Here is an 18,430-nt window from a genome sequence, read left to right on the forward strand (position 1 = left end):
AAGATGAGGCCAAACTTTGTCAGTGTGAGGGTTCTGGAGCATGGCCCAGGCTGCCCAGAGAGGTTGTGGAGTCTCCTTGTGTGCAGACACCCAAAGCCCTGGCCGTGTTCCTGTGTGACTGCTCTGGTGATCCTGCTCTGGGGGGGTTGCACTGGGGGAGCTTTCCAGGTCATGCTGGGATGCTGTGGTTCCTGCAGCCACCTCACCTTGCATAATGTCATCGTGCCAGCAGTAGGTGAACTGCCCGTCCTCCCCGCACACGTCCAGCCCGCCAAGGTAGATTTTGTCTGGCTGACAGTCCTTGAGCTCGATCAGCTTCCCCAGGCCGGTCAGGAACTCCGTGTAGCGATAGGACCCGTGCTCATTCGACAGAATGGCGATTTCGTTGTTGCTCTGGGAAATGAGAACAAGGGAGACCCACCGTGAATGCTAAGAGGGCTCCACCAGTGGTTAGGTTGTTGTGTTAGGAGGGCTTCAGGCAGGCACTGATTGTTAGGGCAGAAAACTAAGGAGAAGCAAGGCCGCAGCACGGATCAGCTGGAGCTGCGGTGCCTGGGCCGCTGCTGAGATGTGACCATGGCGGGATGTGTGCACCTCCACAGCTCACCTGGCCTTCCCCAACGTAGAGCACCGCAATCTTGTGTGTGTCGTACGAGGGAATCTGATCCAGCAGCTGCACCGACCTCTCAAACGTCTGCAATGAAAACATGGGCACGGGTGAGATGTGCTTCACAGAATCACAGCGTGGTTTGGGCTGGGGGGGTAGGACCTTTCAGAGCCAACCAGTCCAACCCCAGGGACATCCCCATCTGGATCATTCAAGGCCCAACCTGACCTTGGATGTTTCCAGGGATGGGGCTTCTACCACCTCAGGGTAACCCGTGCCAGTGTTTCACCAACTTAATTGTAGAATATGCCTTCCTCATCAGACAAATGACACGGTATCTTCACTGAAGAAGGCTCCCTGCTGCCTCCTCAGCCCATCCAAAAGTGAGGGGAAAGCATCAGCAGGAGCCCTGTGGTGCTCAGTTCACACAAGCCCGAATTCCAGCACTGCTTCTCCAGGAAAAAGCTTATTTTGGGGGTTTTGTTTGCTCCTACCACTGAAACCCAAAACTCCCCAAATCGTCCTGCTTTCTGCCTGCAAAAAGCACCAGCAAAATCTCCCAGTATCTCACACTGCACCATCATTTAGGTATGGAAAATCTCCCATCTCTTGGTAGGAAGCACCCTTAAATCACACCATCCGAGCTGCACATTCATCACTATCATTTCTGCTCAAAAAAAGGTAATGGGGTCGGGAAAATTAACTAGAATTAATAAAAAACTTACCTCGTTTGGCAGCAGGAGGGGTTTGTTGTTCTCGTCACCGAAGAACGGGGAGTGGTACAACTGCAGAAACACAAAGCTGAGGAGAGAGGGGGGGAAAAGCCCCGTTACCATCAAAACCAGGTGCACCAGAACGTTACGTGCAGAGTCACAGAATCACAGGACGTCAGGGATTGGAAGGGCCCTCCAAAGCTCATCCAGTCCAATCCCCCTGCCGGAGCAGGAACACCCAGATGAGGTTACACAGGAAGGCGTCCAGGCGGGTTTTGAATGTCTGCAGAGAAGGAGACTCCACAACCTCTCTGGGCAGCCTGGGCCAGGGCTCTGTCACCCTCACTGAGAAGAAGTTTCTTCTCCAATTGAAGTGGAACCTCCTGTGTTCCAGTTTGTGTCCGTTACCCCTTGTCCTATCATTGTTTGTCCCCGAGAAGAGCCTGGCTCCATCCTCGTGACACTCACCCTTGAAATATTGATAACCATGAATGAGGTCTCCCCTCAGTCTCCTCTTCTGCAAACTAAAGAGCCCCAGCTCCCTCAGCCGCTCCTCAGAAGGGAGATGCTCCACTCCCTTGATCATCTTTGTAGCCCTACGCTGGACTCTCTCCAGCAGTTCCTGTCCTTCTTGAACTGAGAGGCCCAGAACTGGACACAATATTCCAGATGCGGTCTCACCAGGGCAGAGCAGAGGGGGAGGAGAACCTCTCTGACCTAAACACAAAGGTCAGAGCAAAGAGAGGAGCAAAGAGAGGAGCAGGTCAACGCCAGCAGAGCATCACCCAAGCCCTAGAGACAAGCCAGGTGCCTGGACCACTGCGGTTTGCAATGGAGCCCTATCACAAAAAGCAGTGGTTGTGTCAAACCGCAGCACTGCCAAAATTCCCCGTCCCCAGGCCAACTGCTCACAGAGCAGGGAGCGGGAATGCACCCACAGCCACTTCCAGGATATCAGATGCTTCACTTTGCAGACACCTGCATCCTACCTGCCCTCAACAAGGTGAAGATTGTCTCATCTCAGGCAATGCCAATATCTAAAGTTCAAAAAGCAACTGTTGTAACCCCTTCTTTTTAGCATTCTGCATCTTGTATTTCTAGAGTGACTGATCCTGTTCATGGCAAAAGTAACTCGAGGTCACCTGCCCTCCAGCCACACAAGCACCTGGTCCCTAAACTGGGACAGATTAAGAACATGAGGAAACCACTGATTTATTTCTTCTACCATTTAAGAGACCCCGTTTCCCAAACCACAAAGTTAACTTGGCGGTGGTGGGTTCAACACGGCTGCAGGAGGCCCTGAAAAAGGAGGTAATTAACCCTTCTCTTTAATCAGACACCGTTTTGTAGCCCCCACAAGCCCAGATCCCTTTGAGCGAGCCCAGCCAGGGCCGCAGCAGCTCTGAGCTGCCCAATTCCAGCTCCTGCACCCACCTGGGGTTGATGCCGGGCACTTTCTCGGCGTTGGAGGCTGCTGTTCTGCTCTTGAAGGCGTCTCTCTCGATCCTTTTTCCCCTCCTCGACGGGGCCGAGTCGGAGATGGTGTAACCCCGCGGGCGATGGCCGGAGGGGGAGCGAGGCGAGGTGACAGGACCGCAGCCATCCAACCCTCCGGACCCCGTCCCTCTGGCGTCCTCCCCTTTGCCCAGCCAACCGCCCAGCCCTTCCCCTTCCAAATTCCCGGACTGGGATTTCGATTTCACTTCGGTGCTCAGCCTCCTGGTGACCTCTCTGCCGTTGGCATCTTTGAGGACCTCCTGCAGCGTCTGCAGCTCCGGGGAAGAGCTCGACTTGCTGAGGGGCTGGGACGGCTGGAAGGAGAGCTCCTCCAGCGTCCGGCCGTCCTCTGACGGGAGGGCTCTGCCGATGGGAATCCCGCCCTCCACCAGCTCCTCCGACTTGAGAGATTTCTCTTCTTGGCTGGAGGTTGAGGAGGACTTGGGAGAGGGAGAAACAAAGACAATGGTTTTCCTGACAGGCAAAAGAAAAGCTGACGACAGTGATGCTCATACACAGAATATTAGGAGCTGGAAGGGACCTCGAAAGATCATCACCCTGCCAGAGCAGGATCACCCGGACTAGGTCATACAGGTGATCCCAAGACACAGTGAAACATGAGCAGAAAGGGGGCAAGCACAAAGCAACACAGACCAAGGACCCACATAAAATGGGTATTTACTGTACATTGCTGCTGCTGCCCTGCATGCAGCCCCTCACCCAAACTCTCAATGAGAGCTGTGAGTATTTTGGTATCCCCAGCGAGTTCTCTCAGAGGGCGCCAAGAGGTCGATGGACTGGTTGACCCGTTTCTCCTTACCCTGCTGTACGACTCCTGGGGTTTGCCGAACCTCTCCTCGCTCAGGACTTGCTCTGAACACGAAGTGTCCATGTCCTCGCTCTCGGGAGACTCCACGGGGGACTCGGTTTCCTTCAGCTCCATCTCCACCGGGCTGCCCTCCTCCAGCACCATCGCTGACTCTACCGAGACACAAGGCAGAGGAACTGAAGCGCGTCGAGAGGCGCAGGCGGGCAGGTCCCCATCCTCTCCTCTGAAGTACCAGCCTTTTCCCTACGGGATTTCAGTGGAAGGCCACATCGAATGGGTGCTCTGGTTCTTTGATTTCCTGTCATGTCAGACTTGCTCCTGGTTCCCCTTTTGTACGGGATAACTGATCACCTTACCCTCACGGCAAAGGGCTGCGTCTGCTTTGGCCAAAATAAGCGCGGCTGTCTCCAATTGTTACTGATGGACAAGCAGGGGACGGAATGAGGAAATGGGACCTTGTACACCAATGCTGGGTTATCAGGACAGACAGGAACTACAGAGATGTAAGAAAGTACGAGGCTAGCATTAAGGGTTCATCATCATCCAGGCAATGAAGACACCGGGTCTGTGCAAGAGTGCAAAAAGGAACGTTTCTCTTGTACTGAAATGCAACGCTCCCGAGCCTTGCAGCGGCCTCGACGGAGGTGAGAAATTTTTAGGAGCCACTTCCTTGCAGTTTGGCAGCTTTCCTAGTATGTCCCAGCAGAAGCAAAATGATTCAGCCCTGAACGCATGGGAGGACGAGAGAGCGAAGGGTGACACATGCACTGCAGCGATACTGGGAAACCTGCGGCTGGCACCGGCCCGGGGAAGTGGCGAGGAAACCGCACTGACAAGAAATGCTCCTTGGGGCCCTGCCTGCGGCTACGGCTGGGTCTGACCACAGGCTCCTCTCGGCCTTGCTTTTATTTTTGGTGTCCTGAGGAAAAGGCTGGAGAACAGGAGGCTTCCCGTTACGCACACAAGGGGCTGGAAGACCAATCTGAAAGGTCAAGATTTGTTTTCCAAAGGAAAATTAATAATAATAATAATACAAATAAATTAGCACACACACACACACACAAAAAAAAATAAATTAAAAGGAAATTGGCAAAAAAAATTAAAAAAATAAAAATTCAAAAATCACTAAAGCAGCTTTTCCTGGATTGATTTCAGCTCGCAGGATCAAAGTTATTTCAAAGAAGCAATTAAGAGTTAGCATTGCACACACAGACCTTCTACAACAAAACTGAAATGAACCGAAACCGAGGAACCAAACCAACGTGCTGATCTGGTTAGAGCCGTCCAAGCCAGAGCACACCTGCACGAACCCACAGTGCTTCCAAGCTCCCCAGCTCCTGCACCACTGCTGAGACCGCCCGTGTTTTTAAACAACACAGCCCCTCGCTCATTATCCTTTAGGTGGGAGCAGAATAAATGAGCAGAGAAGTACAGGCAAGCAAGTTCCTGCAGCATCTCTGTGTTGCTTTAGGACGCCTCCATCACCAGCAGGACCCAGCTCCCTGCTGCTCTACGGAGGATTTGCCAGTGGAGGAAAGAAGGCAGAGACATTTCAAGCCTCTAATTAAAACCACAAGGCGCTGCACATCGCCAAAGCAACGCAGGCGGCGCGCTCATCACGTCTGCAATTTGCTCTCCACTTCACTGAATCACAAAGTCAATTTTACTGCAGTGGAGAAGGATTTGACGCTGCCACAGAGCCTCCAAAAAGCTACGATTTAGCAGGTTTGCCCCCAGAATAGATGTCTTATTTTTTATTTAAAAACAATTTAAGCAGCATCCGTTGTAATGTCAAATTTTACAGATATAATCTATCTATATATATTTATATCAGCTCCATTTTCTCTCTCCTGCGCCCAATTCTGCCGGGGTTGCAGGTAGCTTGTCCTGTACCACACCACGCTGCTCTCAGGAGCGGGAGCACAAAGCCAATTGTCAGACGGAGCTGGAAATGGGTAATTGAATTAATGGAGCCACTCAGGCGTTCCGCCAGGTCCCATTTGATGCTGTGGCTCGTGACTCGCAGCCCACCCCAGCGACAACAAAAGCTGCTTTAAGCAATCGTCTGCGCTTGCAAATGTTGGATCTGGCTTGGACTTCTTCATGCTGGTCAAGATCCCATTTTTTGAGAGGAATGAGACTGGGTACAGACAGGAGACATGGGAGGGGAAATGAATATGAGGGATACATTTGCTATGAATCAGAGGTGTTCTTCTATGGCAATAACGTTTTTGGGGTTTTTTTTCCCTTAAAGATATATAAATATACCTGCCCAGGATATGCTCCTGTGCAACTTCCCTTGACAACTGGACTGGTACATGGAAGAGAAAGAGGCCACTGCAAAGGGAAATCAAGTGAGCAGCTACATCAAAAGGAAGGAGAGACTATATGAAACAAAAGGAATAAAATTAAAAAGCACAGAGTTTAAAACGTAACCAAGAGCCTATTTTTCAAAGTAAACGAATAAAGAAAATAAAAACAAAGGAAAGAACAAGCTGGGATAAGCTCACCAGATGCCAAAGGGATACTTTAAGGGTGCAAGGTCTCGACACGGATAAGGAGGCATAAACACATTCAAACAATGCAGACTCCAACTGCTCTCTTTGAAGAATGCACCTTCGTGAGTTTTAGAAACAGAAAATCCCTCGGGGATACCCCGGCACACGCAGGAAACCAGCCCGAGCCTTCCCTGAGCTACGCGCTTACGGCAAAAGAGCGCTTTTAAAACCACTGCAGAGTCTGAGGAGCAGAAACACGGATAAGGATTCACAGTTTTAACCTCCAAAGAGGAAGAGCAAAATGCGAATGATGGTCTGACAGCAAAACGTCTTTAAAACATTCATCTGCCAGCCAGCTCCAGCGAGGCTACTGTAGATTATGGCCAAAATTACTGGCCACAGGAGTTGGTGCTCAGGTGGGTGCTTCTTTCCACAACTCACTTAGCACCTACACACCACAGATTCACAGGAATCAATAAAAGCGTTCGTGGATAAGAAACGTAATTTTTTTTTAAAAGGCGATAATTTGATTTTTCGACTCTAATTTTGTGTTTACACTGTGAAATCCTAAAATCATACCCTGCCCTGCTTAAAACAAACCTGAGAACCAGCACTTCCACCAGATTTCAACCAATCTGTACCATTGATGCCACCTCCCCAGAGAAGCCTCATCTGCTGTCACCACTGCCCAATCTTGAGAGCGCTGGCAGTGCTGAGAGCCTCAGTGATCAATATGTGGATAAAAGCTCTTAGCACGGGTTATATGAAGCTTTAAAAACTTAAATTTAAAACTTTCAGCTGTTGGTCAACACCAAGCTCTCAACAGCTCTCTCAGTAGCGAACGAGCACCAAAGTAAATGGAGCAAAAAGCCCTGGCCACTACATTAAAATAAAGCCATCAAAAGACGCTCGAGTGATTCAACTGCAAGAGTCTGAAGGCTGAACAGACCTTTTAAGAGGTGAATAAATCTGCAGCCAACAGGATTTGCTATAAAAATCAGCAGCAGCTCAGTGACCCTGGCTGGCAAGGTTTGTAACGGGTTGCCCTGTCCAGGAACCCAGCGCTCGGTACCCACACAGACTCCCATACTGGAGACAAATGGAAATGGAAACGCTGCAAGGGAAGATCCATCCACACGTGGGATGCCCAGATCAGCCCCAGACAAGTGGAAGAGGGAAAAGATCCGTGACTTTGTTCATGTGCGTTCGGGAAGCAGCATGAAACACGTTACTGCTCCAGAGGAGCTCCGCTACTCCTCTCTTTCTTCTCTTTAAGAGTAGCTTTAAGAAAGAGAGGTACTTTTTTGGATGGAACACCAGGAGCAAGGAGGAAGGGAGTTTTTCCCTGTGAATTTCTATGGATAAGAGCTGATTCTCTTCTCACTGCTGTGTTATCCCTCTCATTAATAACTTTACTGATCTAGACAACCTGCAATAACTTCAACAGGCTTTAAAGAGCTGGTGACCGTGAGGCTGGACACGCTGCCAGCTTGACATCTCTCACCTGTGTTGGAGCGCTGCAGGAGCGAGGGTTTGGCTGTGCCCGTGGCCAAGCTGGAGGAGGGGACGGAGAGGGATTTATAGAGAGCCGTTTCCCGGTGCTCTTTGAAACGCTCGGCAGCCATCAGTGCGTTAGAGAGCTCTTGCAGGGGCATATTGTTGATATCGGAAGAAAACGGACTGAGCGGGTTCTCCAGGCTCATCAGCCAGCTTGTGTTACCTGGGAAGAGAAAATCAAACCCAGCTCCAGCGAGTGTCCAACTCACATGGAGAAAAGCACCAAATCGGTTCGGATTTTACAAGTAAGAATCAAAGCAGCCCAAGTTTTCAGTTCTCCTGGCATCCGGCAGGACCACTTGATTCATTGCCTATTTTCAGTAAGTAGCTCCCAGTGCTCTGTATTTTACCCTTGGCAAATCATTACTACAGCAGATTCCCAAAAGGCACCCAAAGCACTCAGGTGTTTTAGTTAACGATACCAGGGCAGTTATTTTCTCTCATTCTTGTATTTTCAGCTGAAACAGACAATTCCCTGCTGTGTAACATCCCAGTATTCCAGACTTTTGACCCTGAATGTGTCATTACCCCTTCCCTAGCAGCAGACACAGCGATGCAGCTGCTTTAGCCATAAGCCTCATTCATCCCAAATCTAGCACGGGAAGCCAAAACATAGCAGAGGTTTTCAAGAAAAGACCCCAGAGCAGTGTGAAAATGGGAAATGCAAAGTAGGTTTGATGTTATCTGGCTCTATTTCTGTAACAGTACTTAATACACAAATGTAAGTCCTCGCTTCTGTCTTTTCACAGGTCTTCTGTAGATTGAAAACACTACAGTGATTTCAAAGAATCAAGTCTCTAAGTATATATATCAAGCAATAAAGAGATCCATTTGCAACTAAAAACACACTTTTCTTCTTCATGCAGGCTCCGGTTTCTTAGCAAGCCAAACGAGCTCACTCCACACTCAGATACCTGTGGGTCTGCGCACCAGGATCTCTGCCCATCCCTGTGTCAGCAGCGGGACGTACGCAGCCAAGTTGGCTTTTTCTTTCTGCAGAGGTGTTTGTGGAGCAGGATTCGTCTTCTCTGGCCGAGATGCAGGAGCGGGAGGACTCTGTGCCCCCTGGGAGGCTGAGCCAGCGGGGAAATGGGCGGCTGAGCTGTCTAAGGCACCAACGCGTAAGGCATGACCACCTGGCAAGACAGACACAGGGCAGAAGGGAGAGCCACGCTTAGTTACTACTCCTGAGATGTTTTTAGTGCTAAGTCTTAAGCTGTGCTCACAGTATTGGGAACCGAAGAGAACTCTACCTTGGATGGGCTTCATATAAACCATGAGGTTAGATAACTACAAGTGATTCTCACCGCAAGTGCTCACCCCTTAACCAGTCACCACAGCTTTCCTGCAAGGTGAGCAGGAGCACCACCACTCCTGAGGCCAACAGCTATTAAACAGCCCACTATTAAATACCAGACAGGTCAGTTCCCAAATTAGTTTAGGCAGAGGTCTCTCCGTTAGGCATTTGGACACTTAAACCTGTGACAAGGACCCAGAAATGGCAGTAAGAGTTGAGGACAGGAATTTACCAGACATGGATCGGACTCTGTTGCGAGAGCTCCTGCAAACCTGCTGCCCAGCCTGAGACTCCAGTTTCGCCGGAGCTTCTTTCGTTTGTCTCACTTGCAAAACAGGGTCTGAGCTGTGGAGAAAAGAAAACCTTGATGACATTGAGAGAGGAATCGGTCAAATACAGACAGTCCTCTTCTGGTAAGAGAAAAACCTAAGAAGATGCACTGCAACGGTGGTTTAAGCACCTGTTCAGTGGAAATTTCTAGGAATGAGAGCAAAAATTACCTTGACTCTGTGCTGCTTTGGAGCTCTCCGGAGTCCAGGCCAAGCAGGGACCTGGTCCCTGTTCCAACGCTGGTGGTGATGGTCACCAGCTTGTTACCAACCAGCCACGTCTTTGTCCTTCCTCCAGCCAACAGGAACTCCCCCACCGGGGACCTGCAAACACATTTGTGATGAACACAGCTCTCGGGCCTGCCAGAATCTCAACTATGTCAGGGTAATTTTCCACTAATAAAGTGAAACATGCACCTCAAGCAGAAACACCTCTCCCACGGTCACCACCAGACCCCTACCTCTTAGGCACGGCAGTGAAGTTCGAGAAGACGTATCGAGCCATCATATCCAGGCAGGTCTCCGTCAGCTCCAGGTGGAGATTTTTTAAGTTGTCGTCAGCCTGAGCCATTGAATTTTCATCTGCGGAGCCCAGGCTCGAACTGGTGATGGACGTTTGTATCCGACTGGAAGAGAACGTTTCCCACTGACACATCCCGTCGCAAACCGCTCGTGCCCGTCACCCGGAGGAGTGTGATGCAGCACACCCCGCGACGCATGCACGTGCCAGATCAGAGAGGTGGCCAGACACCGAACCCAAAGTATTTTTGGGTCAGCTTCGCATTGTGCTTTGCAGACTGTCACTGCAGAAAGCGTATTTTATCTTGAGAGACTGAGGAACGTTTAATTGATCGCCAAATCACCAGGCCAGCGCTCTCTGATGTTGGGTGGCCCATGGGCAAGTGCAACAAGCAAACAGCCCCGTGCTTCGAGGCCGCTCATCTACAGCGAGGGCAAGAGTCCCATCACCTGCACAGTTTCACGTTGCCCATGAGCCACAATAGGGGCACTTGAGGCTTTAATTTATAACCCTGCAGTTTGCTTTTTTCTCTGTTGCATCCCTTCCGTGTATTGATTTGCTTTCCTCCGAATTCAATGGCTGTGCAAAACCTAATTGAACTCGAAACAGAAAAAAAATTGCACTCTGAAGAGGGAACTGGCACAAGAATAGAGAGCAACTCTGCCTGCAAACCGCCCTAGTTAGCAATGCAATTTAAAACAACTGCAGTACCAGGCTGGATTGTGGTATTTTGTATAAATATGCATTGTAATACAAACTGAACTGAGGTACAGACCATTTTTTAACGATGTGGCAACTTCTTTGGCACCATTAAGGTAATTATCCAAGCTTTTCGTTGCCACCATTTAAATACAAGAGAAGCAAATGACCCAGCAGGTTAATGGGGATATCGGAGAATGAAGAGCCAGGATTGCATTCACAGTTCAGTCACTTCAGTGTCTTTCCCCCAGATACCACAGAGCTACAGTCAAAACCGCAGGAAACAAAGCACTGACACCAATCCTTACAGATTGAGACACAAATCTTCAGGTTCAGATTTCAGCCCAACACGTTACAGACAGCAGTTTAACGCTCAGGGGAAGCGATCCAGAAATAGGCTTCAGAACCCCAAATAAACTGATTCATCTTTCATGTGAGCAAATCAACGCCTGCAACCAAAACCTGCTTGCTTTAGTCACGAAAGCAACAGCTCCATACGGGCTGAGCATACATTTCAGTGCTCTACAGAAAGACAAACGAGGGCTTCCATGCTCCCATACTTTGGACCAGAACACTTCCATCAGCTCCCTTTGCGTCGAAGAGCAAACCCAAAGTAGAGGCCAGCGCTGCTCCTCATGGTTTGGGAGGGCACGTGCAGAAGTTTGCAGAGTTTCACCAGCCTCTCCTGCAGCAAGTCACCCACTTTTAGTGAGTTTTAACCAGGACTCGCACAGAATGCAACCTTTTTCCTTTTAATTCTTGTGTGGTTTTAATTTGTTTGTTTGTTTTCCCCTCCTTTACCACCTTTACTTTGCAAATACCAATTTCTGCGGCGAAAGCACCAGAGAATAGGGCAAAGTGACCATAGCCAACATCGGCTGTGACGTGACAACCCAACAGCAGCGTTGGGAAGCCACGGGATACCCAGGACGCCTTCCCAAACCCTTTACCTGCGGCCAAGGCCGGTTCTCTATCGCGAATCCAAGTCATGCAAGCGTCCCGCATGCAAATCCCCCCTTGCTTCCACCCACCCTTGCAGCAAAACTTCCAAGTGCCAAACTGCTCTTGGATTGTCCCCATTTAAAGTGCCTCTACCTGCGGACCACATGTTCAGACACACTGATGCTGCGGGACCGGAAGGCATCAACTGCAGAGGATTCTTTCAGCTCTTTCACTGGAGGAGAGTTATTCAAGCCTTGCTTTGCATTTTTGGCTAGTCTTAAACTACTAGGTTGGAGAAGCACCAAGCCCCAAAAGAGGTCACAGGAAGGGAGGAAATCATTGTAGGGATGTAGGTTGAAAGGTCACAGGTCACAGGGTCAATATTGGGGGATCCCGGAGGGTTTGATGCAAAAAAATCAAAACAAATGCCCAAAAGAAAAAAGAAAACAAAAAAAAGGAAAACAAAAAATTAAAACGTACAAACAAGCAGAGCTGAAAGCATTCAAAAGACAAACCACATTTTGAAAACAAGGCTTTTAAAGGCGCTACAAAACAAATGAAATTAGTACAAGTTAAAACAAAAAAACTGATTGGAATGACAGTTGGAATACTGCGCTGGTAAAGAAAGGCAAGGCATCCGAGTGCTGATCTGGCACAAACTCCTCGGGCCTGAGAAGTTTTGGGCAGTTCAAGCACCTCCTGTGTTGTGCCAACTCCTCACTTCAGTACAGCTAAAAACCCAACTGCTTCCTACAATGCTTTCAATGCAGGTAGCAGCACATTTTATTATGAGACACAGGAATAGGTCAGCCAGCTCCACCCCTGTGCCCAAATCTGAGCTCCTACCCTGAATCCCACAAACACCCAGGGCTGGTCAGGGCTCCCCTCAGCTCAGCTCAAAACCATGGGGGAGCCCCAGCCCAGCTGTACAAGACTGCTCCTTCTCATCCTCATCCTCATCCCCATCTCCACCCTCATCCTCACCCTCATCCTCATCTTCATCCCCATCCCCATCCCCATCCTCATCCCCATCCTGATCCCCATCCTCCATGTCCTGGCTGCTGCCACTTGGGTGACGCTTTGCTCCCAAAAAAGCTGTGTTTTAGGGGGCTTGAGGCGACCCACTTGACTTTAGACTGGAACAGAAAGGAAGATAAAGCCTTTACACTGTCAGGTGCCAACCACATGTGGGAGATGACAGCAATTAACATCCAAGAGCCACTTTAAATTAGTCACAGCTGAGATGCATGCCTGGCTCAGGACTAATCTGGGCATAACAGTTGGTCCAGCAGTTCACAACCCCCTACATAAAATGCAGATACTAATTTAACCCTCCTGGTTCTCTCTAAACTTGATTTAATTCCTACTCTCCTTTCAGTGAACTATTATATTTCAGAGAGAAATTCCAATCTCTCCAGGTGGCTTTCTCCTTCTTCTTCCCAGCGATCTCTGACAGATCATTTTTGGCCACAGAAAGGCCAAATGGTGACTGTGAAGCACACAGGCCCATACTCTGCCTACACCAACATCATCCCCTTCAGCAATCCTGAAAACCACTGGGATCTTCCTCTCTTGGACCCCCAGCATCTCAGCCCGGGCACAGAAATGCTTGTTCTGTGGGCTGAAGGAGTGAAAACCAAGCACACAAGCTTCTCAAGCAAGGAAATAGATATCTGCTGGAAGTTATTTCCTCTCTCCCTTGGCCAGAGCCCAAGCTCAGGCAGACTGGAGGCAGTGGCACGCTGCCACTCTGCTGCTTCGGGTTGCTGCCCAAGCACAGCCCACGCTCCTTAGCACAGATTTCTGTGGAAAGCGATCCAGCAGCATTAGCAAAAGCCTTTAGATACAGTAGTATTCCAACCTGGCAGAATTTAACAGGCTTTTTGGGGGAAAAGGAAAAAAAAAAAAAGATTAGTTGAAATTCTAATTTGAGAGACGAGTGTCAAAAGGCTTCTCTTCCAAGCTTCTGAATGAAAGAGGAGGAGATGGGAGAGATGAAACACAAAACAGGGTTCACAGCTACAGCATTAGGGCAGGGGTGGTGTTTCTTCATTGCAAGACTCTCACTGAGCCTTGCAGTTAAAGTAGAGGCACTTTCCCCAGGGTTCAAATGCCACTGAATGCTCACTGCACATTAACACTGAAGCAAGTCAAGTGAACCAGTTTAGGTAAGCCCTGCAGGTAAAAGGACAGTAGAGAAACCCTGAATGCTTTCCAAGGAGCATTTTCCTATCCCAGCAAATAGACTGCTGGCAAGATATGTTCTGACTTCTAAGGACTTCGGGCTTTGCTTAAAACTGACAGAATGGCTTCAAAAATCTTAAAAAAATAAAAGGGTGAGGCCGTCCAGATGCCCAGAAGGCAGCTGTCTGCCACCCAGCACACTGACCTGACAGGTAACACTATGGAAAAACACAGCATTGGCTCTCCCAGTACATACAGGCTGCTCATCACAACAGTTCTGCTGGCAATCATTTAAAGAGCCGTTACAGATCTATTATCAGAAAGGTTTAACGCTATCAGTATGGACATGGTATTCTATTACTTCTGCTATTACCCTTCTCTATTACTTCTGGTAGCATTGCACTGACTCACGTCAACCTGAAAGAACTGCTGATTTTGAAAAATTAACATCAAAAACCCCCACACCTTACGGAAAGGCTCACAGAACAGCCAGCCATGCCCTCATCCTCAGCTTCTTACCAACCTCACTTTGTCTTCCACCAATCCCCTCACCTAAAGAGGTTTACTTTGCTTGCTTAAATGCACTGACAGATTTTGGATAACCAGACCCAGCCTCCTTCAGAAGAACACAGGGAGAGGTGTGAGCACTAGAACAGGGAACAGGAGACCCTGCTGGAGTCAGGTATCATTTACCTTTTTGGCCTCTCATTCAGGCTTGTGCTGCGAGCCCTGAAACTGTCCTTCTCGGGGGTGTCATCAAAGGAAAGGAGGACGTTCGAGCGCAACCCCTGCCAATCGAGACAAACAGGTAACAGCTTGGATGGCACAAAAACTCACAGTTTTGAACAAGACGTTGACAAGAAAAGGAGCGTTTTTCTAGCTTCAAACAGAACCTTTCAACTTCTCAAACCAGCCTGTAAGTCACCACTTGTATTATGTGCTGTTTGATTCAGCAGTGTCCATTACCTTTGTAATATAGGGGACAAAGTCCTTTCGGAAGGGAAGGCGACAGCGGATGAACCACATGGCTATGACGTGATGGGCCAGGCAGACGATGTACTGGTTAAACCTAAAACAGCAGAAGGATCCCCACGGTTTAATGCTGCCTTATGATGCCATTCCAGAACTTAAAAGAACTTTTCAATTTGAGAAACAGAACTGTTTTACTCTAAGTACAAAGGAAAAAACTCCAAAGTTCTGTTCAAGAAAAACAGATATTTCGTCCAAGGTGAACATGTCACTTCTTCTGAAAAAGCCTGAAGATACCAGAATAATATCCCACAAATAACCTTTACCAAGTACTAAAAAAACCCTATGTCTCATTCTCTTAATGTTACAGATGAGGAAGAGGCGTGTTAGCTACGAGCTTACTTGGAAGGGTTTGTGTACGGCAGGGAGATGGCGAACACGCTGGCGTACTGCTCCGCTGCAAAGTTCCTGTAGAGGTGAGGCAGCCTGGCCAGAGCTGGAGCAGGTCAAGAGGAAAAGCAACACCAAAACTCTTCAGTATCACAACTCAGTTCTATTTGAATCCTTTTGTTTCTTCTAAATCATCAGCTGACGTGGAAGTTAACGTCATGGTGTAATTTCATTATATTTAAGTTATAAGCAGCAAGGTGGAGAGAACAGCTTTGTGTTTCCCATCACTGTCTGGCTGTAAAGCCCAAAGCACATCCCTTTCTTTAGTGTGGGCAAGTGCTTTACATAGAAAAACAGCAACAAACGAGATGACCAAATATTTCCATCTTGAGGGTGGTGCAAGGGCATCACCAAAGCCCAACAAACCCTTCCCTTTGACTGACACAATCAAAACACCCATACCCGGTGCAAACAACGTATTTACAGCTATAGATGATTAAGAAGTAGAAAAACATTACAACTTACTTGAAAGAAACTCTAAGAGAGGGATTGCCATGTTGGCAGTAGCAGAAATGTGCGTTAACTTGACTATTAGGACAGGAAGTGCCTTTATGATGATGTCGGGCATCTCGACACTGCAGACGGACAGCGCCACAACGCACTGGTTTGCACAGCGGTAAATGAGGCCGTGTTCCAGGCAATACACTATTTCACGCTGGAAGAGTCAAAAAGGAAAAGAGAAAGTCGTAATACAGGGAAATAAAAAATATACAATAATATAGGGCAAGAGAAACCCTCTGAGGTGCCATCTCCTGACCTCAGGGGCTTGCAAGGTATCACCACTGCAAGGCACGTATGACACACATGAATTCTTATCCAAAATTCGCTAAGACAAAACCCTAATAATGTTGTATGTGTTCTAGGCCAAAATCTTAAGATGGGACTTTAATCAAGAAGACATTTTAGAAATTATTAAGTTTCTGATTAAACGGAAGGTTTATGTTTATCGGGGTCTTTCCAGCAGAGGGTAAAGTCACTCAGTGACCTGCAAGAGGGGACAGGAGTGGATGGAGAACACTGAATCCACCTGACAGGACAGGTACTGCTGCACAAAGTTAGCAAAGTGCTTTTTCACCCCAGAACCCCCCCAGAACCCAGCTTTTTATTTTTAAATGCACCTTTTTATAACAGAAAAGGGCAGTGTTACCTTGCACTTAAGTCTCCTAACCAGCCAGTATGAGAAGATGCTCTACTGTACAGGCTCAGGCCCCATCCTCCCCAAATCTTCTCCCTTTCCCCATACCTGTTTCGCTTTGTCCAGATAATTATGGTAAGATATTAATGCTGTCAGTACTGGAACCACAGCCAGATGCAGATCGGTGCGAGAAAAGCCTTCTGGGGTACCATGGAGCCTGTCGGTTGTCTTCTTGTCTGTGAGCTGATACACCACACAGCGAGTCAGAACACCTCATGCAAAAAATACGCCTTAAGAAGCAGCTGAAAGCCACTGCCTACAGCTTCCCTTTCACTTGTACACATACACAATACACACATATGTAAAGAACACTCGTTATTAAATACCTATAACAACCCTCACAAAAGGGAAGGTGAGGATTGACAACAAGCATGGCAAATTAGACTGGAAAATCAAAAAAAGCAACTCCAAAGCAAACTAAGGACCTGGTGATGATGTCAGTAGGGTGCATGGCCTTACCATGTAGCTCAGTGCAGAGGCCAGGAGGTCTATGTTACAAGGAGAGGTTAAAAACAGCACTTTATAGCGGAGGGATTCGGGTAATTTGTTGAGGACCAACTTCAACACCTTCCAGTCCGTCTCCTGGAAAGAAAGAAAGAAAGAAAGAAAGAAAGAAGTTACTACTCCCAATCTTTACAATTTCAGTTCAGTTTGAAAGTAACACAACACGCCATTTCCTAGGCAGATGCATGTCTTGCTGTGGTAGTTACATAAAGAGAAGTGGCACTGAGCTGTCCCAAGTCCTGTCTGTCGTCCAGCCCTAGGTGCAATATTGGCACTGCAAACCAGAAGATAACTTGTATCCAGGTCTGACTGAGCTCGAAGAGACAGACACAGAATTCAGTTCAATTCAGATTAACTCCCAGAGCAAGACAACCCCTCAGCACACAACTATGTCCAATACAACACTAACAAACAGTTTATATTTACAGTTTATTAGCGACAGAAGCATTTACCAATTCTCAAAATACTCCAAAAACTTGCAGTAGGAGGCTATATTTGAGTTTTAAATGGATGGCTTATCTCATCTTTGCTTAACAAACACATCTTTTGCCCTTGTCTGCTGTGAAGCAGAGCGCGACCAAAGCCTTGCTTGCTTTCTGAAGAGCTGAACTGGTGCTCCCACTGCTGGCTGCAAAGCTGCACAATGACACATGGATTCTGCCCAAGACTTGGTGTTTTCCAGTTGTTACTGGGATTCTGTGGGACGGCACTCTAAGCCAGCTGGTTTTAGCTGACACATTTCACAAGAAGGTGACAACTGCCACTACGAGAGGACGTACTTGCTTCAAACACTGGAGAAGGACCCCAAAGACCATGGAGTACGGCAGGTGCCCTATGCGGATGGTGGCGTTTTGGGAAGGCACACTGGGACTGCCCGAAGGCGGGGAGAGCGTACCGCTGGGCTTCTTCTCAGAAGTCCTCTTCTCTGCTTCTCTGCAACGTGGAAAGGGATAAAAATACATGTAATTTAAAATCAAGAGCAGAACACATGGCCTACAGTGCTACCCTATTTGGTAGCCGGTTTAACGACCAAACAACATCATAAATTAACAATTTTCAATTAAAAAACACAAGATTGCCCAGTAGGCAGACAGCAATGAGTCCGTTTGGTCAGGTTAAGGATTTTTCTCTCCAGGTCTCTAGCAAATTTAGAAAGATACCTTTTGTGGCATGTAACACAAAGAACTTCAGACCAAGCTGTAAAATTAAAAGTAGCCAGATTTGTACAAATCATTCAATCAAACCTCAATGTGAACACTGGTTTCAGGCAGCAAACTGCTAATATTTTTGTGAAGTTTTGTGAACAGGAACAGAAATTTCATGTCGGAGCTTAGGTAAGTGGTTTGTAGGAACAATTCATCAGTGAGCTATTAGTTGAGACCATCCTAAACTGTAACTGTAGTCTTGTCTAGCAGCTCATTCATCGGGATTTGGAAGATTTAGATAAACTGCAGATTGCTGCTGATGGACCATTAAGCTCATGCAGAAATACCAGATAGTTTGGGAAACAGCTTTTGCTTAATGCAATGAGAAACCTACACAAAATCACAGAGGCAGTAAGGGCTGAACCTCACTGCTCCATCCTTGTTGGCAAGGCCAAGGCGGTGGAGGGAGTCAGCTCGAAGCATCAACAGGAAATC

The 18,430-nt window shown here is 48.0% G+C and overlaps 1 protein-coding gene across 1 annotated transcript in view; it reads right to left on the reverse strand.

The window, feature by feature from the left end:
• Nucleotides 1-206: 206 nt before the first annotated feature.
• Nucleotides 207-18,430, reverse strand: part of TSC2 (tuberous sclerosis 2) — a gene marked incomplete at both ends in the record, with an annotated part of 22,361 nt that continues 4,137 nt past the window's right edge. Inside the window, 20 exons of the mRNA XM_010184915.1 lie at nucleotides 207-393; nucleotides 608-694; nucleotides 1,333-1,408; nucleotides 2,755-3,257; nucleotides 3,638-3,798; nucleotides 5,915-5,983; nucleotides 7,649-7,864; nucleotides 8,616-8,837; nucleotides 9,231-9,343; nucleotides 9,499-9,651; nucleotides 9,789-9,953; nucleotides 11,642-11,773; nucleotides 14,366-14,460; nucleotides 14,639-14,741; nucleotides 15,044-15,137; nucleotides 15,557-15,746; nucleotides 16,335-16,469; nucleotides 16,746-16,868; nucleotides 17,570-17,723; nucleotides 18,330-18,430. The exon at nucleotides 18,330-18,430 is cut by the window's right edge and continues 6 nt beyond it. Coding sequence (XP_010183217.1) covers nucleotides 207-393; nucleotides 608-694; nucleotides 1,333-1,408; nucleotides 2,755-3,257; nucleotides 3,638-3,798; nucleotides 5,915-5,983; nucleotides 7,649-7,864; nucleotides 8,616-8,837; nucleotides 9,231-9,343; nucleotides 9,499-9,651; nucleotides 9,789-9,953; nucleotides 11,642-11,773; nucleotides 14,366-14,460; nucleotides 14,639-14,741; nucleotides 15,044-15,137; nucleotides 15,557-15,746; nucleotides 16,335-16,469; nucleotides 16,746-16,868; nucleotides 17,570-17,723; nucleotides 18,330-18,430 — 3,079 coding nt within the window. The remainder of the gene's footprint in view (nucleotides 394-607; nucleotides 695-1,332; nucleotides 1,409-2,754; nucleotides 3,258-3,637; nucleotides 3,799-5,914; nucleotides 5,984-7,648; nucleotides 7,865-8,615; nucleotides 8,838-9,230; nucleotides 9,344-9,498; nucleotides 9,652-9,788; nucleotides 9,954-11,641; nucleotides 11,774-14,365; nucleotides 14,461-14,638; nucleotides 14,742-15,043; nucleotides 15,138-15,556; nucleotides 15,747-16,334; nucleotides 16,470-16,745; nucleotides 16,869-17,569; nucleotides 17,724-18,329) is intronic.

The sequence above is a fragment of the Mesitornis unicolor genome, unplaced genomic scaffold, assembly GCF_000695765.1.
Source record: "Mesitornis unicolor isolate BGI_N332 unplaced genomic scaffold, ASM69576v1 scaffold41295, whole genome shotgun sequence".
In the NCBI taxonomy this organism is placed as follows: domain Eukaryota; kingdom Metazoa; phylum Chordata; class Aves; order Mesitornithiformes; family Mesitornithidae; genus Mesitornis; species Mesitornis unicolor.